Raw genomic sequence first — 27,764 nt, 5'->3', positions numbered from 1 at the left:
CATGAAGTTTCTACCCAAAATGCGTCGTTACTTCCTGAGCATTTGATGTGAGCGTCTTTGCTGAGTATCCTCTTACTACCTGAACATTAAGAACGTCTGCGCGCCTTTATTAACTTTAATGGGCTATTGGGAATATTGTTTTTTAGCCTTGTATATTGGAGTAAAGAACTCTATTACCTTAAGTTTGCCAGCGCTCATGATTGACTTTGACGGCACGATACCACTTTTTAAAGAGCCATGAAGAAGACGCAGACACTTAGGTGGAGGTTGTTGCATGTGAGTGGTTGGGATAGCCTTGCGGATTCTGCCCACAATTGCTCTAACGTCGTGACACTTAAATCTTAAATAAGGTCCACACATCAGGCACATACCTTAGACCTAACTGATCTACATGGCTCTAAACACCATCACCGAGAAGTCCTGCTGTTACCATCTCGAGTCCAAATCAGAGTACTGGAGGAACTTTAAAACAAGGCGTCAAGCCTACTTTCTACATGACTGTTTTCCGCGCGGGTGGGCAATGTCCGGAAGGAAGTTGTGAGTTGCTCCTGTATTCTTGACGGAAGCGAACAACGCGCACATTTCCGCCTTTTACACTGGATAGAGCATCAGATAATATTCTATATAACCGTACACACCACATGTCGAAGACAGCGGAGACGGTGGCAGGCTCGTCTTATACATCCACGCAGAGGTACGAGCACAGCCCTTGCGTATGCGATGTAGTAATGTGGCCAGGGACCCTTCTAGTCTCAAGGTCACGCATTCCTTGCTGGGTGAACTCCAAGGGGGTACTGAAATGGCCAAGCACCGTTCCTCTGAAGAGTGTCTTGGCATCTTGATGGACGTTTGTTGATGGACTACCTGACAGCGCTTTCTGGGCGAACAGACATTGAAGTTTGCGGACGCATGTACATATTTGGCATCTATTTACCGCCGGCGTTTAGTGAGAAAAATAACTTAATATTACTGGAAGTAAGCACTGTTTAGGCTAATGAGCCAGTGGCTTACCCTCTTTTAGTCTCCTGTGTCCAAACAGCAGACAGTTTGTTTACTCGACGAAAAAATATACGCACTGTTAATGCACTTTCGCCACAGTACGTTATATTCCTTTTGAAAATTTCTCTCATTAGAAAACACATTGCGAAGTGCTATTGATACTCCAATATCAGGAAACGCACTTTTCCTTCCAGTTATGCCCGTATGCTGCAGGTTACTGCGAGAAGGCGCGAAATCGCGGAACGTAGGCAGCCTTACTTTTATTTCAGGTTGCATAAGATCCTTCCGTTATGCGGGCAACTGTGAATCCTACACGACCCTCTTATGAGTCGGTTGTGTCAAGTGTTAACAAAGGAGTATAAGAACGAAACTGATAAGCGGATGCATAAGGAGCTGGTACACCGGCCACTGAGCCAATATATGTTTTCGTTAATGCAAAGGCCTATAGATACCCATCATTTTGCTTATTCTCGTTTCATTTTAGAGTCCACAATTTCCTGCGTTGCCTGTCGGTGAGCGCGATGCTGGATACGATGCAGGCTGCCACAAGGTTCATGGCTGCGAGCACCCAGTACAACTGGTCGAAGGAACCCAGCTTGTCCCTGAACAAACCTGCAAAATAAAACATTGGCGAAAACAGCAAAAACATATGAATCGTAGGCACTCTCATTTGAATTTTTCATTGAATATACAAATGATTCAAGGCAGAAAAGGACACAGACTGGAGGCTTTTCCGCTTTCCGATCTTATCGGTGCCTTGTAAAAGACAGTGCGAAGAAGCTTAAAGGAATCTTAGTAAAGTCGACAAATGGCAAAAAAACAAATTTCTACGGCTTCTGCAAACTCAGAATGCAGGAGCCGAAGGCTGAGAATGCATATCTGTACTAAGAACCTCATACATCTCAGAATCAATATTACTGGTATGTCGTCCTCCTATGAAATGTATTGGGCAATGGTCAAATAGGGTTTATTTTTAAGCAGTGGTTCTACCAACCCAAGCGAGTGAAAATCGGCAAAAAGATCACGGAACTGGGGCGCTTCAAAAATGAAAATTGACTTTCAAGGAAGAAAAGCACACGGAAATCTCCCCACTCTTTCAATGAATACCCGGACCGTCCTCTGAGAAAAACGGTTTTCATGCAATTAAAGACACACTGTCTCATTTCTAGAACAACACCTGAACCCCGCTGTGATGGAAGGAATAAAGGAAAAAAATGAAAGAGGCAGCCAAAAAAAGGCGCAGAAGATTAGTACTCCGGAATAATTTCGAACATCGCTGGTTGTCAACGTTCATTGGCACCTCGCGTTTCGCCATAGCTTGAACGCGTCCGCAGCGGACGGTATGCAGCCCGCTGGGTGGTTAGAGAGTACGTGATCCACTTTAGGTTAGGTTCGCTGGCATGTAGTAGATATTCACTACGCACTGCTTAGAAGAAGAATGTACAGTACCAAGACCTTAAATAACTGGTAAGTACGTTGATCCTTCGCCCTGTCTTGGTTGCAACTTGACATCACACACGCACACGAAACTGGCTAGGGCGTACGACTAGCGCACGGCGTCATTTAGAAGCGGCCTGCGATTGTAAACACCATGTTATTGTGCATTCACATTCCCATATACTTTGTTTAACTTGATATGTGTCCATAATATGCATCAAACCTGCCAGGCACCGGACATATCCAGAGCAGAGAACGCCGTTGTAGCGCATTAGACTTATGTATGGGTGCCTTTGCAATAAGCAATAAAATCTAAAAAATCTAATCGTGTTTGAGTAATGTGTTCTGGATATAAACATCAGACATTCAACAAAACTTATTCATAGTGAATGGTTTCAACTTTAACATTGTTACTCTACTCGTTTATGCAAAATGCTTCTATGCAAAACGCTTCATTAGAACTTTCATTTTATTTTTCTCACAAGCTTTTAAACACATTTATCATTCTTCTTTGGCTATATGTATTTTATTAAAGTGTGTATACTCGCTATATCCTAAGGAGCTTCAGTGTCCATACTGCGCTCAAGAACGCGCGTGATAAAATTAATCACGCTCATCGAGCAGTAATACAAATTCAACATTTAAACTTACCTATCGCTGCTGGGCCGCTTAAGAGAACCGGCACCATGACCACTCCCTGAATGCCACAGGCGAGGCCCAGGCATTCAACGCCAAGGTATTCGCCGTACATGACGGCCTTGATGCATATCAAGAATCCTCGGCACACTCCCAGCACTGTAGTGAGTGCCGAAAGCGCTACGTAATCACTGACAAAGGACATGAGAACGAGGCTAGCCGCCGAAAGAGCCAGGCTTCCTGCGGATAGGGGGCATCTGCTGAACGGTATCTTGTCGGAGACAAATGGCACCACTAGGCGACCCACCAACTGACCCGCAGCGGCGAAAGTTTGCAGCTGGTTGCACTGGCTCAACGTGCCAGCCTTTTTGTCCATTCCGTATGCCACGATGGTTCCCTCATGCATGGAGCTGGAATAGTCTATAGCCACGTAGCACACAACAAGCGCATACAGATGCGCTGAGCGAAAGAGTGTGACGCATTGCTTCAGCATGTCGGGTGCTTTAACCACCAAGTACTTAGTTCGATGACAGTCGTCGGCGCACTGCTTTGGATTTGTCTCCGCCAAAGACAGGTTACTTTGCACGCACTTATCTGGTACGTCCTGCACTTGAGCTTGCACTCCTTCAGCACGCGGGCTATTCATGTCCTCAGTCTTGGAACTTTCTGGCTTAAGAGGACTTTTTGTCTGCTGTAATACCGCAGTGTCGTGCTTCACATCTATTCCAGTGGCAGTCTCATCATGCAAAACGCTTTGAGAAGAAAATACTGCTTTAGGGCAGTCACGAACATTTGAAGACCTTGGATGCTCCCCACTTGCAGGGGACGATTTGTTCCTCCATGGAAACCTAAATGTCACCGGACGCGGATTCTTGAGCATCATCACGAGTGGGATTGCGTTCCCTCCAATAGCGCCGACAACGAGGAGGCCGGGGAGGGTACCATAATTTTCGGAAGCGTAGGCAAATAAACTTGGGCCCACGACACCCGCCGCCGACCATCCGATGTACTTGAAAGCGGTCGCTGTGGCGCGATATTTCTCAAAGTAGGTCAGCGTATAGATGGAAAAGGTAAGCAGCATGATCCCGGCTCCTGCGCCTGAAAGAAGGAAAAGGAACATGTAGTAGTGCACGTTGAGCGGCCAAACAGAAAACTATTAGCTGTACTGCACTCATGTATAGGGCTTGTGTGAGGCCTTTCCCTAATCTTTAAATCTAGGATATTTTAGGTATACGGAGGGCATCTGCGTCATTTGATTTGATTTGATTTGATTTGATTTAATACTACCAATGGTGGCGGCATCAGAAAGCAGCCGGCTCATAGTAAAATCGCCGCTGGTGAACCAATAATTAACTTTTTATTCGCTCAGTTACGCGCCTGCTATGAATTATATTTGTGTGTTTTGCTGTTATTGACGCCCAACACATTTTTTCTTCATCTTTATGTGTTGGAGCGCTGACTATTTTTTAATTCGAAATTTTGCCAGAGCTGAATCTCTGTCATAGGGCAAAAAATTTCGGCTACCCACGCACGCCTGAGAATCGCGTTTGTCTCGCACGCAGGTAAACGTCTCTCAGAGAAGCGCTGCAGCCCCCCCCCCCCCCCTCGTCGGTTCCGAGAGTTGCAGCAGCGTAAGGTGAGCAGGGTCCGTGGCAAAGACGGGGCAAGAAACGTTGCATATGCCGCGTTCGCCATCACGGTAAATGCGCTGCTGGGTATGAGTGTGTGCGCCTCAAATCCGCGCTATTTCGAATGACGCGCCGGACGTTCAAAGCATTAAAAACTTTAAAAACTGATATGCAAGTTAATACTACTTAATAATATTGTTACAGTCTTGTGGAACTCCCATGACGGGCAAAAAAGCGGACGCAAGGACGAGGAGGTTGAAGTGTGTTGGCCCCGTTCTTGCCCTTTGTCTTGCGGCACCTGGGTTGCTTCCAGCTCGCCGTGTGTTCCTGGCCAGTCGGACTGGCTGAGACGTCTCAGTTGCAACGTTACGGTTGTAAAAATATATCTCTCATCAGAGCTAGCACCTACATGAAACAGTTTAAAAGTTAAATATGTGATATAACTGAAGCAGCGCACTAACTACCAAAATTCAGTCGTTCATTGGCGTTTGCTGCATTTGTCATTACTGTGCCGTAATCTTTGCACCTCAATAAAAAAACGATTTTTGATAATTTGCTGCCGGGCTGCCCTCAAACAGGCGATGTGAGCTTGTTATGTACCTATTTTGCAACCCAGTATTTAAGGGCAGAAAGAGATGGTCATAACAAACATACACGGTATGTTGTTGGGAGAGTTTGTTACAATGTTCCATATCTACAGCGCGATAAAGGATACAAGATGAGAGGAAACAAGTAAATACTTGTACAGCGCTGTGTTTGCCTTTACCTGTTTCTTCTCATCTTGTCCTCTTTATCGCGCTGTAGATATTAAATGAATATAAAAGTTTTAATCTGAGCATCAGCTTTGCATACAAAAAACAGGCCTTTTGCCTAGATGAAGTTTCAAGCTTATAAGACGGCCTTCGGTTACTGAAGTGGTGGCCTCAAACGTTCGCAGTATTTGTCGTTAAGGAGGAAGACAATTTTGTGAGAGAAATTTTTGTGAAAGAACTCACGCTTGCAGGAATAGGAGTTCTTCAGCGACTCGGAACTATGAAGCAGCCGAATATAATTACGACCAACCGTAAGGGCTTACAGTACCACTTACCGTATGTGCCGCCGATAAGTACGCTCATCCACACAATGTTTGGAGAAAACGCCGATGCAACAATGCTGACACAAGCCAGGAGAGCGCCGAAAATGGCCATATGGTAGACGGAAATCTTCTGCTGCAGAACAGCCGTGAACAGGCCTGCGCAAAGAAGCGTGGTTACTGTTGTGCATAGTACAATCCTTAACAACACCCAACGTCTCCATAATGTGCCCATATAGGTAATAACAGGCGGTGTGCCTTGATAACAAGCCTATCATTTCTTCCCATACTAACATTGTATATCAAGGCATAGAAAGGTGTCAATTCAGAAGAATGAATCTTGATTATAGTTTATAAAAGCATTTCGTACGATTAAGGCATAAGCGCACTGGCGACAGGCTAGCAGGACTAACGAAGATCTTCTCAATTCAGAAGGAGTTGCTCAAATTCTGCTGTTGAAAGCTCCGAATACATTAAAAAATCAGCGACTAGACTAAAATGTCCGCCAAACGTACTGCAGTAGACTACGGCTGTGCGCTGTATTTGATACCTATTTATTACAATTTCATCTGTCTCCGCAGCAAATTTGGATTTCGCCTACTCAATGCCTGCAATCGCACAAATGCACCTTCTCAACTACTTTGCACATCGCGCAAGTAGTTACTGGATATCCGCCTTGCATGCGGGGTTGCCTCGACTAGACGGTAATGCATGTTTTGACTGGAAAGTACAGCGCTCACAGGACAAGGACACGACAGAGAGACGCACCACAGTAACATGGTATTGTGTATCTCCCTGGTTCTCTCTCCTTTTCTGCGCTGTTTAAACGCGACCACTACTCCTGGGAGGTTCTTCGAGGATTGCGGGGTCTTTGTCCAGCCTCCTAAAGATTGCTTCTACCATAGTCCTTCAATGCTTTTTCTGGTCACGAAACTCCAGCCAAAGTTTCATAAAGGGACAGCGCGCGCCGCTAGTGGCGCTGCTGTCGGAGAGGAGGCACGAATGGCTATGCGAGCCCTGTTCTCAGCGGCTGTTTTACCGGCGAACAGGCTCACATTCGCTTGGTATTTGTGCTTTCTGAGGATAAGTATTTGATCTTAGCATGGACGCTACTTTTATTACCTGAATGCTTGGCTGCAACATCGAGACACTAAAAAGCCTGTGCGATCAATGGCGGCCGCTAGTAAATCTCGCTAGCGGCTGTTTTCCGACCAACAATTAACGTGCTTACTTTCTCTCGTTGCTTTTTATAAATGAATGATTTTTGTACATTGGTCTAGTCTGCGCATTCATTTTCACCGCACCTTTCCTGTAATGTGACTCTAGAAGACCTACAGTAGCGGTCAGTACATATTTTTATGTGTCTGGGTTACGGCTGTCTAGGCCGAGTCCTCGCTTTCGTGGAAGTGCATAAGACTGCTTGCGGCTGGCGCTTACCATTGTAGAAATGCTGCAATCTCACTAATGCTGAAAACCAAACGTTATGGCGGCATATTAAGAACAAAAACGATCACATGACGAATGCGCACCGGATGTTTGATAGTGCTATCTGAACTGTTTTTTTTTTCTGACCCTTTCAGAGATGGCAAAGCCAGCTGCTGAACACTTGCTACATCAACCATTTTTTTGCACTTATTCACACTGTAACGACTGAGGCGCTACACGAGTGCAAGGAAATTTTAAAATTTTTGCGCATTGCTCGTGTGCCGGCTTCGCGCTACCAAATTAAGATACAAGCTGTGAGCGGTAACGCAATAAACCAAAAATGAGCAATGATAGGAAGCACGAAACAACATGTACAAAATAAAAAGCTATCGGGGTTTAACGTAGGTAAACCGAGTTGACGTGTGCGAACGCATGTGTTTAGCCTGGTTGGCTCACGGTTTTGCTTTGCTAGGTCATCGATACGTCTGGCGACCATATAAGACTCAGCTTAAGCTCTGATCGAGGTTGAGCTCATCTAATCTCTCCGTTCCTCAGGTAGAAGTTGATGAAGACGACGATGTGTAGTGAGATAGAATAGTACTCTCACGCATTGGCCAGCGAAGCTGATCTGTTCGTGCCGCCGTAGGTTCGAATCCCTGTCGCGGCAATATTTATTTCATTTCTGCACCCTCAAAATCAAGGATACCACAAGATTCTTGGCTGAGTTTGACCCCGTTAAGTAGTGCTTTCGCATTAAAAGCCATAAGCACATTGAAGAGTACAGCTTTATAAAATGCAACATCATCATAGATTCTTGTTCAAGTACGCTAGTAGATCTTGGAATGTCTGTGGGAAGGCGCCGGGCCTGAGTTCCAGCTTATCGCCTTGCAGCGACACTGCTGCTCCTTTGACCACAAACTCGTGAGGCCGAATAAAATCCGTGGAACCAAACACCTCTCGCTGATGCGGGCATGCATGCAGTCGAAACCATATCCATCGCTTTCCTCTCGGCGTATCATTCGCTTCAATATTCTACGCTGCTCGGCGTCGCTCGGCAGGCAGAACAGCGAGGCCTCTTCCTGCCTACCTGTAACCTGAGCGCCAACCCGTCACGCCGCAAGAATTCGGCATTGCAGGCTTGCGCGCCATGTGCACTGTACTTATTTGCGAACGAAGGCAAAATCAGAAGAGAAAATAGCTGCTGTCACACCACCGGCGTCCCATTCCGCCAGTAGTCTCGCGGCCATACAGACGCTCGCTTGCTCGAGTCGTTGACCCCACAGGACATTTAGCGCCGCCTAGTGGAAGGAGCGGTCTGCAGATGAAGCTCTCCCAAACCGTTACGGAAAAGTTTCATGACCATAATAGCATTGAAAGACTATGCTTCTACTAAGGCCAAAATAAAACCTATGCGAAAGCACTGAAACAGCTCAGCCCCCCGGCCGCGGTGGTTATGGCTCTCTGCTGCTCCGAAAAACACGGGGGCCGCGGCGGTCGAATTTCGATGGAGGTGAAATTCTAGAGGCCCGTGTACTGTGCGATGTCAGCGCTTGCTAGAGAACCCCAGGCGGTCGAAATTTCCGGATCCCTTCACAACGGTATCCCTCATAGCCTGAGTCGCTTTGGGACGTTAAACCCCAATAAACCAGACCAAACCAACCACTACAGCCAGGAAAAACACTAAGAACATTACAGAGCGAAGGATAGGAGGAACATTGTGAAGTCTACTTGGAGAGTGCAGTTTTGGGAGAGGTGCTAACGCATACTTGGGACGAAGAACCCCACAATACTCGAGGCGTTCCAAATATAAACACATGGCTTTGCATTTCGCATCGATCCGCACTTGTATTCGAGGTTATTTCTCCGTACTATTAGTAGGCGAGTGCAAGTTATGCGCTCTACTTTAGGTGCGGCGCCCTCAGCCAATATCCCCAATGTCGACAAGGCCATAACGATGCTCTTGTGCGTGCCCCGATTGTCAGGAAAATTTGAACCGCGCCTAGGGAAAAAATTACATGGCGATCGATGGCCTATATAACAGGATTGTGAGAGCATGAATAGCTTCCATGATCGCTGACCATCCGCAGCTTAGGTTACGCTTTGCAATCAACTATCAGACTTTCGTTTCACTTACTTTCGCACATTTTATTAAACCACAAATTATTATTGTTACGGCTTCCTTCTTCTGGTCCCTTTCTGGTTTTAACACATCTGTCCGCTTTCCCTGAATTCGTTTCTTCACTGGATCTTATTCTGGTCCTTGAAGGAACGGCAGCCAACACGTTGTCGGCACCACGCGTCCGTGTACCCCTCACCCACTCCGCTTCTATCACACTGCTGAAGATCTCACAGATTCCTTCACAACCTTACACAACATTGCACCACATGTTTAGAGTGCGACGAGAGTCCACGCGCCGCTCTCGTTGCCCCTTCAGCCTCCCCGCATTGCCTCCTTCTTAGTCAAGATTGCGTCTGAGCTACTCTAATATTCCTATCCCACCGCGCAAGACACACACTCCAAGCCCGGCGACTGCGTCATCTTTCTATTTTGCTCCTCCCTCTCGTATTTCCTCCTTCTCCACTCCGGTTCTTTTACGCACGCCCTCGCATCGCCTGCCTCCAGAGAACGGACACCCTTGACCTCACTCCTCTTTTGAGCTTTTTGTCTTCGCTTTTGTGGTCCTTGCACTTTTCTACTTTCGCGCATCACTCCTTTGCATCATTCATCACGCCTGCACCAGGTTTTCTAACCATAAAGCATGTAATGCTATCTGCTTTATAATAGCTTAACAATGTACGGCTGTGCCGTTTCATGCGCGTAGTTTCGGTTGCACAGCGTTTTCATTCGCCGTAATTCGCCGTCCGCCGACATTGCTTGTCTTATCGATGAAACGATCGTCCCGTGCATCTTGTAATATCGCCTGCCTCGATATTTTACGAGATAGCATTGCAGCATCATTAGAGCGAAACCCGGCAACCTACGTCGTCACACTGGCGGGCAGCCGATTTTGGCTGACAGACAGAGACGTTTTCATGGCGTCAACACAGCCGATGAATTCCACTGGATGCAATGAGTGACGTCACCCGACATGGAGTGCTGTCCCAAAAAAAGCCATGTCACAGTTGACTGGAGGGGGGTGACGTCACCGACCAGGCTCATCTGTGTAAAGCCTCCAACATTCGCTCGTGGCAGATGGCGTGCGAGAAGAGCTCGGGAAGACAAACCTTGATTTCACAAGTCCTACGAGACCGGCTGTGGCGTCAAAAGTCCAAGTTCGTCTTGCGAAACCTCTGGCCATTGGTGGTACAGGCAAGTGGTGTTTAGGAAGAGCATTGCGCTGGAAGAGCAACTGCGCAAGAGCATTGACTGGCTCGGACGTGGCGTTACACTCAACGTGTCGAGGTCAGCACCGGGATTGCACCTGGCAACGCAGAATACCTGGGCAGGCGCGCCGTCACTCGGTACATACGCTTGGTTGTGCACAGACGGGGCTGAACATGTCGGTGTAAGCCTGAGAAGTCCGCCACAGGCATGCGCTGATGGCAGGTTCGTCGCGTGCTTCGGAGTGGCCCGACGTAGAAGATCCTACAATGTGGCTCTGTGCTCTAGCATTACCACATGCAGTCATTCATTAAGCGCCTAACAAGTTTTTGGCGCACAGCTATGGACAAGCGAACTCAGCCATCACCCACTCGGCCTACATCCCACCGAATGGTAGCACTGGAGTTTTGTGAGTGACTGGCCATGAAAGCGATGTTCATGCTAGCCTCTTCTGACACCAAACCATCGTAAGGAAATGAAGAAGCTTGAGTAATACTTTAACTTCCTCTCATACGAAGGCGCATGTATTTCCCCACCAGAGTACGTAATATCCGTCCACCATGAGACCATGACAATAAACAAAACAGCATATCTATTCCGGTGTTACCCTGTCTGTTTCGGCTCGTCTCGGACCAGAATTATTCGAATGCAACTTCATCGATAAATTACAGATGTCAACATTGTTACGTGTATAACACGTTTATGAATGTTCTGCGAACTGCATCTAGTTGAAAACCACCCTGGGCAACTATTTTTCAACAACTGACACAGTTTTCAAGCTTGTTTTTCAAACTAGCAGACATTCTGCCAAAGTGTGGCAGTTTTTTTTATATAGAAATCGCACTTCAAGCCCATCTGGTAGTTTCTTTCAATTTACACCAAACTTCACCTGCTATTCACGGCTTCTGACCTCCGCAGTTATGATTAACCCCTCTGCTAGGAAAAATTGGTTTGGTGTGGTTTCTCTCGAAAAGAAACTGCGCACCTCTCACCTACGACATGTGATGCAGGCGCATACATGGACTGAGGCCAAGCTGCCTGTTCGTGGCTCACGTTGAACTCCGCCATGAAGAGGATATAGAGAAGTCCGTAGCTTGACGAAGTGAACATGATGAAAAATACGGAAAAAGCTGCCAGGAATGGGATTGTCCAGCAACGGTCTTGAAGAACTACCACAGGCATATTTGCGGCTTTTCTGTGGGGAGTGGCACAGTGGTCGTGGGCGCCCGTGGACAGGAAAGACGTCAAGTCGGGAAAGTCGTTTCAACTGCAGCCATAATAAAAAGAAGATCACTGAATATAGTTATAGTACATAAAAAGGAGGCTAAGGCATTTCTAAAAAACACGAATATCCAAATACACGAGAATATCGCAAATTAAGAAACTACCCCGCATTATTCAACTGCATCACTGATTAGAATGCTTATGCTAAGTTGACCTTCAGAATAAATTCAGCAGTGGTGGAAGACAAAACTGCGTTCAACCAAGGGAGCCCACGCAGAGCCAATCACATCATCGAATGGGAAAACCGCGCAATAATGAAGCGTTCCTTCGAAGTAAAATATTGCATGCGTGACTCGGTGTGCTCGAGCACTTAATTCCGCCTCCAGAAAAACAAAATATAAGAGGAAAGTCCCGCAAAGACACGGCCTCTCCAAGTAAATGCCCATTCTGCGTGCTGGATTTAGTCCTTTTTTTCTAAAAGCCACTGTTTTCAAATGTTCTGTGTAAAGCTGGGCTAGCACAAAAATGCTTTAATAGCGAGCTGCACACCTTTTCAAAGAAAAAAACATTTTCCCGTTTAAGCGTGTTTTTCTCTCTGGTATTGAATAAAACCTGAGTGGAGCATAACTCACAATGTAAAAAAAATGTGGTGACATTTCTTTCGAGCCGTCGAGATACTCCGCTACTTCACGAGTTGAATTTTCTATACCTATAGCTAAGAACTCCTTGCACAGCTAAACGATGGTGGTTGCTAAAAGTACACAGTTAATTTTCATCCTCAACCACAAGGCCCCAAAAGGACGCGTTATGTGCGCTTGTTTTCTGTGACGCGTGTCTCTCTTTGCGCTGACGAGAACTACAAGGCCGTCGCCAGCAGCGTTATAAAATTGAAAATTGTGTTGTCTTACAGCCAGCGTAGTAATGCTGATCTAGGATGGCCATTTCCTTTTTACTGGGTGCTCATCAAAGGAGTTAAAAAGAAGGCACAACTTTCTGCGAGAGTAAGGAGACTAAATATTTGCTTTTAAGTCAATTGTGCAGCTTTTTCAGCGTCTGTAGAAATCCCAACTTTCGGCTATGTGAGGAAGTTGCTGTCATCTTCATAAAATTGCAAAAGCTGACGATGCATAAGCAGCCACAAAATATGACCCAGAAACAAGACACTTGAGTTAAAAAGTTTTGATGAGGGCTCTACGTAATGCACCCCTTGTTGTGCAGATTACCGCCTTGCGTTGTTTTGCTTACCAGGAGCTTCCCATTGTCATTTAGTTTCTCAGAATAAGAGTTCAAAGACTCCACATATAGCCCCAACTATTTACTTACCTAGGCTTAATACAAGAAAAAAAAATACTCCACAGAAGTCGACGCAAATTCCTAACCACGTCCAATTCTTCTATCCGCGCCGAACGCTCTGTCGTTTTGATAACAATAATTACTTTCAGACAGGATACCGTTTCACATAGGACACTTGCACATATTCTAGTTGCACGTTCGAGCCCCGTTCCATATTAAGCCTGTCAGAATGTAACATATACATATTAAACGTACTACCTGGTTTCGTTGAACGGTTTGCCGTGGTGCGTCTTGGCCAACGATTTCCCACTCGCAACCTGCGACCACTGCCTACTCTGGACTTGATTTGGTGTACTGTGCGTGAAAGTATTTTTGCCGCAGTGTCGTTAACATTTGCACTTGAAGCTGGCAGTATCCGCCAGAAAAAAAAAAAGCACAACTTAATAAGCACGGTATGGGCAACTAAGTGTGCATCCAACCTCTCACAGCCAAGCCAGCAAATACACCGCACCTGCAGAGGGAACGCTTCACAGCTGACGCGCATAGCTGTGAGGTGACGCGCAACTGTATTTAGACACATAGGAATCCCAGGGTGATCTTTGGCATTGAAATGCCTGTCTGCGTACGTTGAAAACCACAAGCAACGCTAAAGCGCTAGGGAAGTTGTGTAGTCGCACTTCTTTCCGTACAGCGAGGCTCTTGCTAAAATGTGCATTCGTACAAATTCGGACAGATGCACGCCGCGCGTCAAGATTTCAGACAAATATGGAGCAAGAACCGAACAGCGAAATGTCAAAACCCCGTTGTGGCCCTAAGAAGCAGCAGACGCTTCCTTGCCTGTCATTAACGAGTAACTAAAAATTGTTATTATTTCCAATTTATTTTTCTCCTGAAGAATTGTCTCACCCTTAGGGCAGACCTAGAGGATATAGACAGTGACATAGCAAAAGTAATAAGTTGTATCAAAAGGCAGGTGTGCCACAAGATTCGACTCATTCTCTTCCTTTTAGCGTTTGTACATGAATGACTTCCCCTCAATTGCGACAAAGTGCCGGGTCTTCCAAATGACTGGTGACCCCGTTTCACTGACAAAACACATGTGCTACAAGGCCGCAGTAAATTTATTGCATGCAAACACATGCTCCCCAGTTAAATAATTTGCTTGACTGCTTGACTACACAGGCAAAAAATACTAAAATGATATGCTTTAGTGATCCCTTTAGAATTTCACAAGGACTAGGACGCATACGTAGAAAGACAGAACAGGTGCTCACTAACAACTGACAAAAATTTATTTAGACACGCGAGATATACGAAACGGAAAACAAGAAAAAAAGAAAAGAAAAGCACATGACATGCACAGTCCAGTTCATGATTACAAAATTCAGCCAGAAAAAGAGCACGGGATGCAAGACTGTGATTCAAACAGTGTGACCAGAAGAGTGCATTCTACAGATACTCAAACTCTAAATCAAGTAACAGCAGCACTCACAAATGTATCGCCTGACTTTCTCAATCTAAAAGCCTCCGTAACCTCCCGGGCCTAGAACGTGCTGGTCACTATTGACCATGCACGTTAAGAGTCACAAGTGCACTCAAAGAGTGGAGTGCACTTGTGACTCTTAACGTGCATGGTCAATAATGGCCCTGAACCGCCATCAGGTGACCTTGCATCTTCACGAAGGCGCACGTTTAGACAGCGCTCTGTCTGACCGGTATAATGCAGGCCACAAGATAAAGGGATGGTATAAACCACCCAGCAAACACAATCTACTAACGGATCAGACTGACTCACACCACACCCGTTCCTCCTCTCATACGGTGTGTCGTACCTCTCAATGGCCCCACAGATTCGGCCGAGTTTGTTTCATGCCGTAAACACCATACTCACGTCATAATGACGAGCCACCTTCTTAAGACTGTGAGAGACACCGTGAATGTCCCAATAAATTTTTGTTATTTGATAGTGAGCACCTGTTCTGTCTTTCTACGTCTCCATCCCCGTCCTTGTGGTGCCTCGCTAACATGGATCCGTACCAACTCGCCCAGTTTTGCACTCTTTAGAAACCCCCGAAAAAATGTAATAACTAATATTCCGCTAAGCTTACATAACAGTCTTTCTTCCGCGTGTCAGTGCATTGGCGTCGAGTATGTAGATATAATAACATACATTTGTATTCTATGACAGTGGTCTGACCTGGAAATATTATTTAGCTTACCTTTGGGGCCGACTAACAAGTGTGGCTGGGGTTATATTTAACGTCGAATCCTTAACTGCACTGCAGGTATGAAAAAAATATCGCGCATCCTCTAGCCTACAGTTTTCTGCGGTATGGAATTCCTTTCTTCGCGCACTGCCCTGCACTTTGGCAGGATAATAAAAAGGTAAACAGCATTGCATATAGTTACTCTATAGCCCTTAGTGAGAATTTATTTTCGTCCTTATGTTTACTGTCTTTCGAAATGATGTTCAGCAAACCTTAAGACATTCTTAGAATTCAGAATTTAAAACGAGATACGCGGCTCCCAAACTGCTACGCAACACAAAACTCTACGTTGAACTGCGCAGCTATACCACGTCTGGCCAGGCGAGGAGATGTTTCTACAAGCAAAAAATTTGCAGTAGCATTTCGGCCGTTGAATATACTAAATATAAGCTGAAAAAGTTAGTAATTTAATTTAGGTGCATTGTGTGCGAATATTTTCCTGTCTATTATTCTTTCGTCTGCCTATTGTGCGTAAGATACTTCAGGTACGTTCAATGACTGCATTGTTCTACTGCAACCTTGTTTTTAGTTTTTCATCTTTTCTTCATTTTTTTTACGACCAGATTCATGTCTATCAGTTTTCTATTTTTCCCAGTTTATGTTTCATTCCAATCCACTTGCTGGATTAAATTCTTCCGCCCTGTTTTCTTTATGTACTTTCACCAGTTTTGCTAGGCCTCGTCCCTGAAGCCATTTTTGGCTTTTACAGGCTTGCAACTGAAAGTGTGTCATGGAAACTGGCAATGAAATTAATAATATTATTATTATCAAAACAAATTTCATAAATTATGCGCAGTTGTTAATAGCTGCGTATTCACCACCAGGCAACAGTGCTGCTCGCTTTTTCTTGGAACTGTATGACGTGTTGAAATCCTGGTCAAGAGCGCAACAAGTTTGCCTGGTAGGAGATTTCAATGTCAACTACACTGCAAACTCAAATAAGCCCAAATAGGAGTATAAATAGCTTGTGTCCGCTTTTAAACTCCTTATTGAAAATTGCGCAATCGACTTTAAGTAGTAAAAATGAGGAAATCCTCCTTTTTTACCGCTGTCGCGAAATGGAGGAGTATAATAAAGTATTCACATGATTTTACTACTTTTCCAAGCAGGAGTATATCGGCTTCAATACTCCTTCAGACCCTTTATGCACTCCTTAGTGTCTGCCCGCCGCCTAGTGGCAGCTGCCGGTTCGCTGCACTTGCAGGTGACGACGCCTGCTCGCTCGTCGCTGCCTGCTCGCTTCTGCTTTTTCTGCTTCAAGCCCGTTTGTCATGTTACAAGACACCGGATCGTCGCAGCCTTGCGCAGCAGTGTGCTCTGCACAGACAGTGCCCGTGAAGTCTGCAGTGTGTTCGGAGGACGCTTGGTGTTGCATCGCCTACGACGCAGTCCGCGAGAGGCTTAGCCAGCTTAGCTCAGTCGAACCAACATGGCGGTGTGTGACGCGTCGACCAGCCCGCAGCCGCCAGCATGGTGCCGCCAGCTTGCCGCCCGCTCCTTTTCGCGCGCTTGTCGGGACATAAGAGACTGGACATCATCGACCTTAGCAGCAAGATGCTGCAATGAACGTCTCACTCAAGCCAGCAATATGTGCAGAAGCTGCGGCTGGTCGTTCATTGTCTACGCAGCGTACAAGTGTTGTCTGCTGCCGTTTCGCCGCACCGACATGGCGGTGTGTGTGTGACGCATCAGTTTTCTCGACACCGACGGCCCCTCGTTATTTCGCTGTATTACAGCAAGAATACAAAAGACCGGATTATCATCGTCGTGTATAGCGGTAAGCAGTATTAAACTCTCCTTTGATGCCACATACGCGCATGCACTTAATGCCGCTCCCTTTTCAGTGTGCGAAGGCTTGCTGTGAACCCCGGGTGCACGGAGACGAAAGGCTTCATCGTCGTCCGGAGGCGCCAGCTCACACAGAGGTCATTAAGTAAGCATCTTGAAATTTGTTGTTGCATGCGGCTGAAAAAGAGTGTGGCACTGCAGTCGTGGCTGTTTACGTCTTTAATATGTACGACTGGAAGTAGGGTCAATTCTTCTAGGGACCAAATTTTCTCCATGCGTTCACGCCCCATGAATATGGAAAAGCTGTACAGGCAATGAGCAGGTGAAAATGCACAGCCTTGGGGTCCGGAAATTTTTGTCACGTTATTACGAACAGTGCTGAGAACAAAGCATTGCCTGCCCTAATGTGTTGCTTCCTTTCCTGTGTTTTAAGAGGGCCTTGTTATGCAAAGAATGCAAGCGATTTTTTTTCTTTTCAGTCATAGCACAGGACACGGCGAAGCCTTAGCGCTCAAGCAGATTGCCTAAATTGTTACATTTTCCGAGTTGGTGGCGTCTTACCGTAGCAGCGATTGTCGGCAGCGGACATGAGGTGGCAACCATACTGAGCGTTGCCTTTCTGGATCATTAGGCGTCTAGTTCCAAAATGTGGTATCTCGTAAGCTCTTCGCATTTGAAAAATGTGAAAAGTTTCCTCTTCGCGTGCAGTTTCCGAACACATTCCATTATGTGAAACTCGTGGAGGCAAGCGTTCCGGTTCGGACTGCTGATCCCGGGAAGGTAGCGAAAGAAAAAAAAATAAAGCATACGCTAGAATACAAGATCCCCTGCTCGAGCTGGACATAGTACATTGGCGAAACCAAGCACTTCCCCGAAAAATTGAAGCAGCACAAAGCGGATGTCAAACAAATGAAGGAACGAAGCGCGGGTTGACAAGACTGACTTCAAGGGAACTCTTGTGCTGGACACTGAGCCGCACCCGCGCAGGACGCTCTTACTTGAGTCACGGCGCATTCAGCAGACGCAAGGAAATCTTATACTCTCCCTAGAAACCCTATCCCCCTCTTGCATCAACTGTCTACGAGCAGTGACCCGGCGGATGACTAATCGAAGGCTTAAAAAACGCGTTGTGACTCGCTCGCAGTCACACCTGGTAAGAACCAAGAAGGTTCCGTCGTGTTTTTTTTCGCTTTTTTTTTGGTTGGCGTTCTTTCCTACTTAAATTCCTTTCCCAGCCAGATAGACCTGTGTAGAATGTTTTCTTTTGAATCCTGGCAACGAATGTGAGAGCAAAGCATAACAGACGACAGGTGGCGGCGAAGGGTGGGTCTGGTGGTAGCTTTCTATTCCTAACAGTGCCTGCTACGTTATTCACCCTTGCCCTGCCTTTGACCTGTACCAAGCTTTGCGCTTTGTATCAAGCGGCCGTGCCTGTACACAGAATGACGACGCCCTCAAAATGCACGGCTGCGGGTTCTCCCATCAAGGAAATAGCGCTTTGCATACACGCAGTGGAAGCTCACATGCAGTCTTTTGTTTGCATGTTCTGATTTCAATAATTAGTCCTGATATGGTGCCTGGAACGTGTGGGGAACCTTCTGACAAGTGAAAAAGAAAATTATATCGCAATGCTTCTTGCAGTGCCGGAACGCAGACAAAGGCAGCGCGAATGCGCAAGTGCCTCAGTAAGACCATTTTATATTTTTAGTTTTATTCTTTACGGGAAAAATGTTCCCCATCGACGCTGCTTCCCATTCGCCGTATTGCCTTAACGTTTACGAAAGCGGCTCTCTGGAATTTTTGATTCCCTGAAAAACGCGTTTAGCCGCTGTCATGCGACAGGGTACAGATACGTATTATAGCTAGTTGATTACCTACTATGTTCTACTAGCTAATCTTTTGTCACGAGAAACGTTTAAACTTCAACAACACCTACTTTATTGAAAAGTGCACTCTGAACTGCTTTGGGAACTTGACTTCTACACTTGAAGCACATCATACTTCAAGCTTAGAGGTGTAATTCCTCTGATGCACTTTTTTTTCTAATCTTTCTTTCAGAAGGAGCCTCCTTTGACGTCGTGCCTTTTAACCAGCGATAGCATGACATGCCCGTATGTTGACAGCAAAGCATTTCAAGGTTCCCTCCTTGCTTTCAAGTGTGGCATCTCTATTTTTACTCCTTTGGGATATTTCAACTCTGCACCCAAAGACAGCGCAGCGCGGGTTAAGGCACTCTTCTTCTTTTCTACAGGGGCCAAGACATTGGTTCTCTGTAACCATCGAAAGCAAGCTGCCGAACACTTGGTTCAAATGTTTTGTACACAATAAAATATTGTTTGAAATAAATCACTGCAATTTCATCGACGCATTTTTCCTGGGAAGGCTTTAAAATGAGCCTTCCATAGGAATACTTCATTTCAAATGGGCTTCCTCATCAAGTGAAATAATAAACTCGTCTGGGCATCATGAATGTTACCTTATAGTAAGGGAAATTGCTAAAAAAATTTCCTGTCAAAACTACTTAACAGGAACAGGCACGTACTCCTGAAATGTACTATAAAAGTAGCTGCAAAGGAGTACATAATACTTCTGTTAATTGTCATGCTAACTCCTTTGTGATCGCAAATTTACTCCTAAATAAACTCCCGTCTAGAGAGTGGTAACACTTCACTCCTTCCAGCACTCCGAAAGTACCCCTTCAAACAGAGGAGTAGACGATATACTCCTATTCTGAGGAGCATCAAAACCCCTTTTCGGGAGTGCGCTACACTGTAAACACAAATAAGCCCAAATAGGAATATAAATGGCTAGTGTCCGCTTTTAAACTCCTTATTGAAAATTGCGCAATCGACTTTAAGTAGTAAAAAAGAGGAAATCCTCCTTTTTTACTTCCGTCGCGAAATCGAGGAGTAAAATAAAGCATTTACATGATTTTACTACTTTTCCAAGAAGGAGTATGTCGGCTTCAATACTCCTTCAGGCCCTTTATGCACTCCTTAGTGTCTGCCCGCTGCCTAGTGGCAGCTGCCGGTTCGCTGCACTTGCAGGTGACGACGCCGGCTCTGTCGTCGCTGCCTGCTCGCCTGTGCTTTTGCTGCTTCACGCACGTTTGTCATGTTACAAGACACCGGATCGCCGCAACCTCGCGCACCAAGGTGCGCCACAGACAGTGCCTGTGAAGCCCCCAGTGTATTCGGAGAACGCTTGGTGTTGCATCGCCTTCGACGGCAGTCTGCGAGAGGCTTAGCCAGCCGAGCTCAGCCGAGCCAACATGGCGGTGTGTGACGCGTCGACCTCCCCGAAGCCGCCAGTTTGCCACCCGCTCCTTTGCGCGCTCTTGTGACGTAAGACTGGACATCATCGACCTTAGCAGCAACGTGCTGCAATGAACGTCTCACTCAAGCCAGCAATATGTGCAGAAGCAGCGGCTAGTCATTCATTGTCTACGCAGCATACAAGTGTTGGCTGCTGCCGTTTCGCCGCGCCGACATGGCGATGTGTGTGTGACGCACCAGTTTTCTCGACATCGTCGGCCCCTCGTTCTTTCGCTGTATTGCAAGAATACTAAAGACCGGATTATCATTGTCGTGTGTTCTGGTAAGCAGTATTAAACTCTCCTTTGATGCCATAGACGCGCATGCACTTAACGCCGCTCCCTTTTCAGTGTGCGTAGACTTGCTGTGAACCACGGGTGCGCCGAGATGAAAGGCTTAACGAGAACAGCAAACAGCAAAGGCTTCATTGTGGTCCGGTGGAGCCAACTCACACAGCAGGCATGAAGTAAGTATCTGAGAAATTTGTTGTTGCATGCGGCTGAAAAAAAGAGTGTGGCACTGCAGTCGTGGCTGTTACGCTAACACGTACAGCTGGAAGTACGGTCAGTTCTTCTGGGGACCAAATTTTCTTCATGCGTTCACGCCCCATGAATATGGAAAAGCTGTACAGGCAATGACAGGTGAAAATGCACAGCCTTGGGGTCTGTGAATTTTTGCCACGTTATTACGAACAGTGCTGAGAACCGTGCCCTAATCGGTTGCTTCCTTTCCTGTGTTTTAAGAGGGCCTTGTTATGCAAGCAATGCAAGCGATTTTATTCTTTTCAGTCATAGCACAGGACATGGCGACGCCTTAGCGCTCACGGAGATTAGCTAAACTTTTACATTTTCCGAATTGGTGGCATCTTAACGTTGCAGCGATTTTCGGCAGCGGACATGAGGTTTTAGCCATACTGAACGCTGCCTTTTCTGGATGGTTAGACGTCTAGTTCCAAAATGTGGTATCTTGTAAGCTCTTCGCATTTGAAAAATGTTAAAAGAAGTTTCCACTTCACGTGCAGTTTCCGAACACATTCCATTATGTGAAACTCGTGGAGGCAAGCGTTCCGGTTCAGACTGCTGATCCCAGGAAGGCAGCGAAAGAAAAAGAATAAAGCTTACGCCAGTGTACGAGATCCCCTGCTCGTGCTGGACGTAGTACATTGGCGAAAGCAAGCATTTCCCAGAAAAACTGAAGCAGCACAAAGCGGATGCCAAACAAATGAACAAGGAAGGAAGCGCGGGTTGACAAGACTGACTTCGAGGGAACTAGCCTTGCATCAACTGTCTACGATCAGTGACCCGGCGGATAACTAACCGAGGGCTTAAAAAAGGCAAGCTGTGACTCACTCGCAGTCACACCTGCTGAAAGAACCAAGAAGATTCCCAAACATGTTTTTTTTTCTGGTTGGCGTTCTTTCCCGAAAGTATATTCCTTTCCCAGCCATAGACCTGTGTAGAATGTTTTCTTTTGAACCCTGGCCACGAATGTGAGGGCAAAGCTTAACAGAAGACAGGTGGCGGCGGGAGGGTGGGTCTGGTGGTAGCTTTCTATTCCTAACAATGCCTGCTATGTCAGTCACCCTTGCCCTGCCTTTGGCCTATACACAGAATGAGGACGTCCTGAAAATGCGTAGCTGCGGGCTCTCCCATCAAGGAAATTGCATGTAAGCTTCCGCTGCGTGTATGCAAAGCGCTGTCTTTTGTTTGCATGTTTTGATTTCAGTAATTGGTTCTGATATGGTGCCTGAAAAGCACGAGGAACCTCTGACAAGTAAAAAAAAATTATATCTCGAGGCCTCTTTCGGTGCAGGAACGCAGCCAAAGGCAGGGCGAATGTGCAAGTGCCTCAGTAAGACCATTTTATTTTTTTTTCAGTTTTATGCTTTGCGGAAAAAATGTTCCCTATCGATGCTGCTTCCCATTCGCCTTATTGCCTTAACGTTTACGAAAGCGGCTCTCTGGAATTTGTGATTCCCTGAAAACCGCGTTTAGCCGCTGTCATCCGACAGGGTACAGGTATGTATTAGCTAGTTGATTACCTACTATGTTCTGCTAGCTAATCTTTTGTCATGAAAAACGTTTAAACTTCAATAATACCTACTTTATTGAAAAGTGCACCCTGAACGGTTGACGTCTACACTTGAAGCACGTCATACTTCAAGCTTAGAGGTGCAATTCCACTGATGCATTTGTTTTTCTAATCTTTCTTTCAGAAGGAGCCTGTATGTTGACAGCGAAGCATTTCAAGGTTCCCTCCTTGCTTTCAAGTGTGGCATCTCTATTTTCATTCCTTTGGGTATTTAAATTATGTACCCAAAGAGCGTGGGTTAAGGCACTCTTCTTTTCTACAGGGGCCAAGACGTTGGTTCTCTGTAACCGTCGAAAGCAAGCTGCCGAACACATGTCTCAAATGTTTTGTACCCAATAAAATATTGTTTGAAATAAATCACTGTAAGTTCATCGACGCATTTATCCTGGAATATCAAGCTCTAAAATGAGCCTTCCATACGAATACTTTATTTCAAATCGGCTTCCGCATCAAGTGAAGTAATATACTGATCTGGGAATCATAAATGTAACCCCATAGTAAGAAAAATTTCTCCAAAAATTTCCTGTCAAAACTACTTAAAAGGAACAGGCACGTACTCCTGAAATGTACTATAAAAGTAGCTGCAAAGGAGAATATAATACTTCTATTAATTGCCATGCTAACTTCTTTGTGATCACAACTTTACTCCTAAATAAACTCCCGTCTGCAGAGCGGTAACACTTTACTCCTTCTAGCACTCCGAAAGTATCCCTTCAAGCAGAGGAGTAGACGATATACTCCTATTCTGAGGAGTATAAAAACCCCTTTTCGGGAGTGCGCTACGCGATGAGCCATTTACTCCTATCCGGGTGTTTTTCGGTTTGCAGTGTACGCGATGAGCCATTTACTCCTTTTTGGGAGTTTTCCGGTTTGCAGTGTACATCCAACAAGCCACCGCGGTGGCTGAGTGGTTATGGCGCTCGGCTTATGGCCCTAAAGACGCGGGTTCGATCCTAGCCACGGAGACCAAATTTTGATGGACGAAAAATTCTAGAGGCTCGTGTACTGTGCGATGTCAGTGCACGTTAAAGAAGCCCAGGTGGTAGAAATTTCCGGAGCCCTTTACTACGGCGTCCCTCGTACCCTGAGTCGCGTTGGGACGTTAAACTACTAAAAACCGAAAACCTATGCCCAACAAATGCAGTCGCATCAGATTATTTGTCTGATTTGGCGTCTTCTGGTTTTATCACAACCGTCGTTGCCCCTACAACAGATGAAATTTTGAACGTCCGTTTAGTAACGACCTGCTCCGATTATATACTAATTCGAGCGCATCATCATTCGCTATTTCTCGAAGATTAACTCTTCATTAGTTTTTCGTTTGCAGTGTAGCCCCAAGCGTGTCACTTGTTTGAACGCAACATGCAAGCAAAAATTTTGATTTCATGATTCCATGGTGCTCTTTCACAGCGGACCCCCGCACCAATTGTATGAAAGCTTTTGTGAGCGTCTGGCTCAGTTCCAATGGTCGTGCACATTTATCAGAAAGAAAACTTCCAGAAAAAGCTATATTTCGAATCATTCTAATATTATGCTAGCAATATCTAACCGAGATTGGCTTTGGGTAAAATGCAAACGTTCCCCGAACAAGGCAGCCCTACTCTCAGAACATAAAAGTGTTACAAATAAGGTTTCGTGACGTAAGCCGACAGTCACCGAAACCGTGGTGCATTGTGGGATGTCTTTTTTAATTTGCAGTTTCCATCGATGGCAGATGATGACAGCAGAAGAAAAAGCCACATGCCGCCGGTGGGATCCGAACCCACGAACTCGAAATTTCGCTGCCGCTGCTTTATCAACCCAGGTACGGCGACTGCTGTTCACTGTTCTGCTTTTGAGGGGTATTTATGTCAAGTGTAACCAAACCCTGAGAGTGTCCACCCGCACCATCCTCGTCAATACGGCTGACGTAATACGTCCTGAGTTTCCGCGACTGCCACGCTGGAACGTGGTCGAATGCAGAGGGCGGAAACTGTGCGAGAGCCCCCTTATGATACCTACGGCATCAAGAATGCTGATTTAATGCCCTCGTTAAACTTTCAGCATGCAAGGGAATGGAAAGAGGGCTCGTTATGACGTACATGACAGAAGCCAAAAGTCACTGAAACCATGGAACATTTGGGATCATTTTTTAGCTATATTTTTCATCAGTGGGAGACTAATAAAAGCAGAAGAAGAAACAACTACATGCCGCCGGTGGGATCCGAATTCACGACCTCAGAATTTCGCATCCGCTGCTCTACCAAACAACGTTAATTTGGGAAGATGGTGCATAGTATTTGGGACAGAAAACAGCAGTGCAAAACCGAGACAAACATAAGAACGGAGCAGGATATGCGCTAATTTTTAATTATTATTGTTAGTACTATTGTTGTTATTACTTTTTTTATTTCCTGTATCAGTGCTCTATTAACTGAGCTATCTCGACGGCTGTCTAATTTCCTGCTTTCGGATGCTATTGATGTCTAGTGTAACTGAACCTTTAGAGTGTTCACGAGCGCTTCTCTCGTCCATAGCGACGGATGTAGTACATCCTGTGTTATCGGGAGTGCCACACAGGAGTGTGGTCGAACGGTGAGGGCGGAAACTGTGGGAGAACCCTCTTATGATACTTATGGCATCAATGCTGCCATATTCGAGGCCATCGTTAAACATTCTGTCAAACTGCCTACTGTCAAAAAGTGGTCGAAGTGTTATTATGCCGCTAAAAAAACACAAAAATTGTTCAAAGGTCATCCACAGTTGCGCCTTGCAGTGCATCACGTTTAATGAGGTTGGGAACCTTTTTACTGCACGGTTGTCGTTCCACAATTAGGCACGGCATATTTTTTCAGAGTCTGTTTTGAAGAATCAACCCAGCCTCGTTTTGTAAAGTTTCTTTTTGTGCGTCTAATGAGTTTTATACACCCTGTCAAAGACGAAGAAGACATAGAGCCCAAAGTATGACAAAATACCTTGCCCTGTCGTAAGAGGTTTTTGTGTAGTATTTGTTCAATTTTTCCGTAATACTTCAGTTCTTTTTTGTAGCTTTTCTCTCTAGAACTGCCGCAAGAACATTCATCACGGAAGTACAGCAGAAAATTTTGTTCTTACTGCAAGTTGATGTCTCTAAATATGTATAAATGTATTCAAACAAAACCTGTTCTGAACAATATTTCCTTGTCTTTTTCGATACGGCAGTGTGCTGTATTAGGCTTCTGCAGAGAGAAGTGAAAATCCCATTGTAGTAAATAGAATGGCTGGTAACGGGTGACACGGGACTCAAGCGTAGGCTTGTGTGGCGGTACCTCCACTTCTCAATTTTGAACGCTGCAGCATTATTTGACAAAGAAAAAGAGCTAATTAGATATGTGCCATTTCATCAGAGGCAGCAAAAATAAGGTCGTGTTTGTTCAAAAGTTTCCTATTCCTTATTAAGCTCAAAAGCTTAGTAGGCTTAATAAAGTAAGTTAAAAAAACCTACTAAGCACTAATGCAAGAACCAAAATTAATGTACACGGCCTATTTCACGAAAATATCGTTATTTTGTGATATGTAGTGACAAATAACGAAATAAAATATAGATAAGTGTTCAAAAAGCGGTACCTAAAATTAGCGGCGGAAAACGTAGGTGCCGAAGCATTACTTACTCGAGAATATTGTGCGCGTAACAGACGTCTTCTTCGCAGTGAGTTCTATGAAAAATGTTTTTACAAAACTTCCTAGGAAATTAGCCAATTGGAGATGAGGCATGGAAGAGACTGCGCCCAATATGCGTGAGCAGCACAGGTAAAAACAAATTACATCACACATGCGGAGGCGCAGTTAATCACAGACGAGCCTGATGGGTCTCGTGATGGCCTTGCAGGCTGTGAGGAAAGAAATGTTTGTTTGCGCGCAGCTGTGATTGTGGGGCCTAACAGTTCGTCATCTTTCGCACGTTTGCTTTCGACGGCGGCACCGGCTACAAAGAGCTGTTGGCTTAGAGGAAAACGAGTGTGATTTGCTAGTTTCTTGCAACTTTTTTTTTTTTGTAGTTACCGCGGACTACCAACAGGCCATTGGAAGACCCCTTAGGGCGCGTTATATAAGCACCGCTGGCAGGAAAGCTACGCCATCGTCGACCCGGTGTACTGCGTCAAAGAAGTAGTCATCTTAGCAGCGGTGAGCAGCACCATCCTTGTCACTTTAACGCAAACCCCTGTGTGAGAAAGCACTATCCGGAACAACAGGCGTGACTCCTATAGAGCCCCTCATGCTCTCATTCTCGGATCCTCATAGACTTCGCTGGTACCACATATGATTCAGTTAAAATCTCTGCTCAAGTTATTTTATCGCGAACGACCACTATTTCAAGATCACTCATGCGAACAGAAACATTACGCTTCTTTTCGCCTTAAAAGCGCAACTTTACTCGAACGCGTTGATTTTAGTAGAACAGCAACTTCCTCATTTGTTCGCTGCTAGGGTACGTGAAACCCTGATTCCAATTATGCGTAAGCGTTCGAGATAAAGCTGGATCACTGAACTATCGCATCCTTGGTGTATTACTTATGTCACTCCTTAAATTCAATGGTCTCAAAGCTCGTTAAATTTTAAACTTATCTTCGATCATACCGTTACACGATGACTAGTTCTTGCAGAGTTGCTTCTAACACGTACGTTCTGTGTAATTCATAAAGGTTAAGCCGGCTTCACGTCGCTGCTACATTACCTACTACCAGCGTAACAACAAAGACTTTTATACACAATATATAGCAACCCATCGTGTGTTCTATTAAGCAGATTGTGTCAACATTATTCCCCGCCTTAACATTACGCGCTCCTGCGAAGCACTCAAGTGCTATTTTGGAGCCTTGATCTCCTTTTACTGATGCCATTATCAGTGCACTGTACAACATAGAAAACCAAATTTGAGCGAATTGTGAACAGAGTCAATTGATGTTTTCGACATCCGAGAGCGGCGTTCGAAGAACGCGGCGAATAGGTTTGACGAAAATGCCCTCCATGCGTTTCGCTAGTCCTATGTTTCATGTTATTTGTTGAGAACAACTCCGAAATCACCGCAGGAATGATATCGACATCAGGCCTAACCATGTGCCGAACCCTGCAGAAGGGTCGACTGCGTGGAACGTAGTGCATAGGCGGCGCCCAAGAGAAGGCGGATGTGACATCAATGTGCACCTATATGGTTTTCATGTAGTCTTCCTTATTGTGTCGGTTCCCACTGGTGCTGCATCTGAAACTTCGATTAATTACTGAAACATGCACTATTTCTTTGCAAAGGAA

General features: G+C 45.5%; 1 protein-coding gene and 1 long non-coding RNA gene across 2 annotated transcripts; one reads left to right on the top strand and one right to left on the bottom strand.

The window, feature by feature from the left end:
• Nucleotides 1-849: 849 nt before the first annotated feature.
• On the bottom strand, nt 850-13,936 carry LOC149362768 (monocarboxylate transporter 9-like). The gene is made up of 5 exons (XM_089569809.1): nt 13,295-13,936; nt 11,512-11,786; nt 5,788-5,931; nt 3,088-4,170; nt 850-1,611 (listed from the first exon to the last, which is right to left on the bottom strand). Exons 2-5 carry the CDS (start codon nt 11,699-11,701, stop codon nt 1,475-1,477), a joined length of 1,554 nt encoding a protein of 517 aa, XP_089425935.1. The 5' UTR covers nt 11,702-11,786; nt 13,295-13,936; the 3' UTR covers nt 850-1,474.
• Nucleotides 13,937-17,028: 3,092 nt separating this feature from the next.
• LOC149362767 (uncharacterized) lies at nt 17,029-19,267 on the top strand. Its single transcript, XR_016288527.1, has 3 exons — nt 17,029-17,080; nt 17,148-17,236; nt 19,150-19,267. It is a non-coding gene; the product is annotated as an uncharacterized LOC149362767 (long non-coding RNA).
• The last annotated feature ends 8,497 nt before the right edge of the window (nt 19,268-27,764 follow it).

This window comes from Amblyomma mixtum, chromosome 2 (assembly GCF_055824585.1).
Source record: "Amblyomma mixtum isolate Tamu chromosome 2, ASM5582458v1, whole genome shotgun sequence".
In the NCBI taxonomy this organism is placed as follows: Eukaryota; Metazoa; Arthropoda; class Arachnida; order Ixodida; family Ixodidae; genus Amblyomma; species Amblyomma mixtum.
The sequence above is the reverse complement of the archived record's forward strand: the minus strand, read 5'-3'. Positions and strand labels throughout refer to the sequence as shown.

Excerpts from the sequence above, each read along its gene's own strand:
- LOC149362768 (XM_089569809.1), bottom strand. The coding sequence starts at position 11,701 with ATGCCTGTGGTAGTTCTTCAAGACCGTTGCTGGACAATCCCATTCCTG. Across the intron at positions 4,171-5,787 it reads ACTTATCGGCGGCACATACG|GCGCAGGAGCCGGGATCATG; the intron begins GTAAGTGGTACT and ends TCCTTCTTTCAG. Across the intron at positions 1,612-3,087 it reads AAGCGGCCCAGCAGCGATAG|GTTTGTTCAGGGACAAGCTG; the intron begins GTAAGTTTAAAT and ends TTTATTTTGCAG.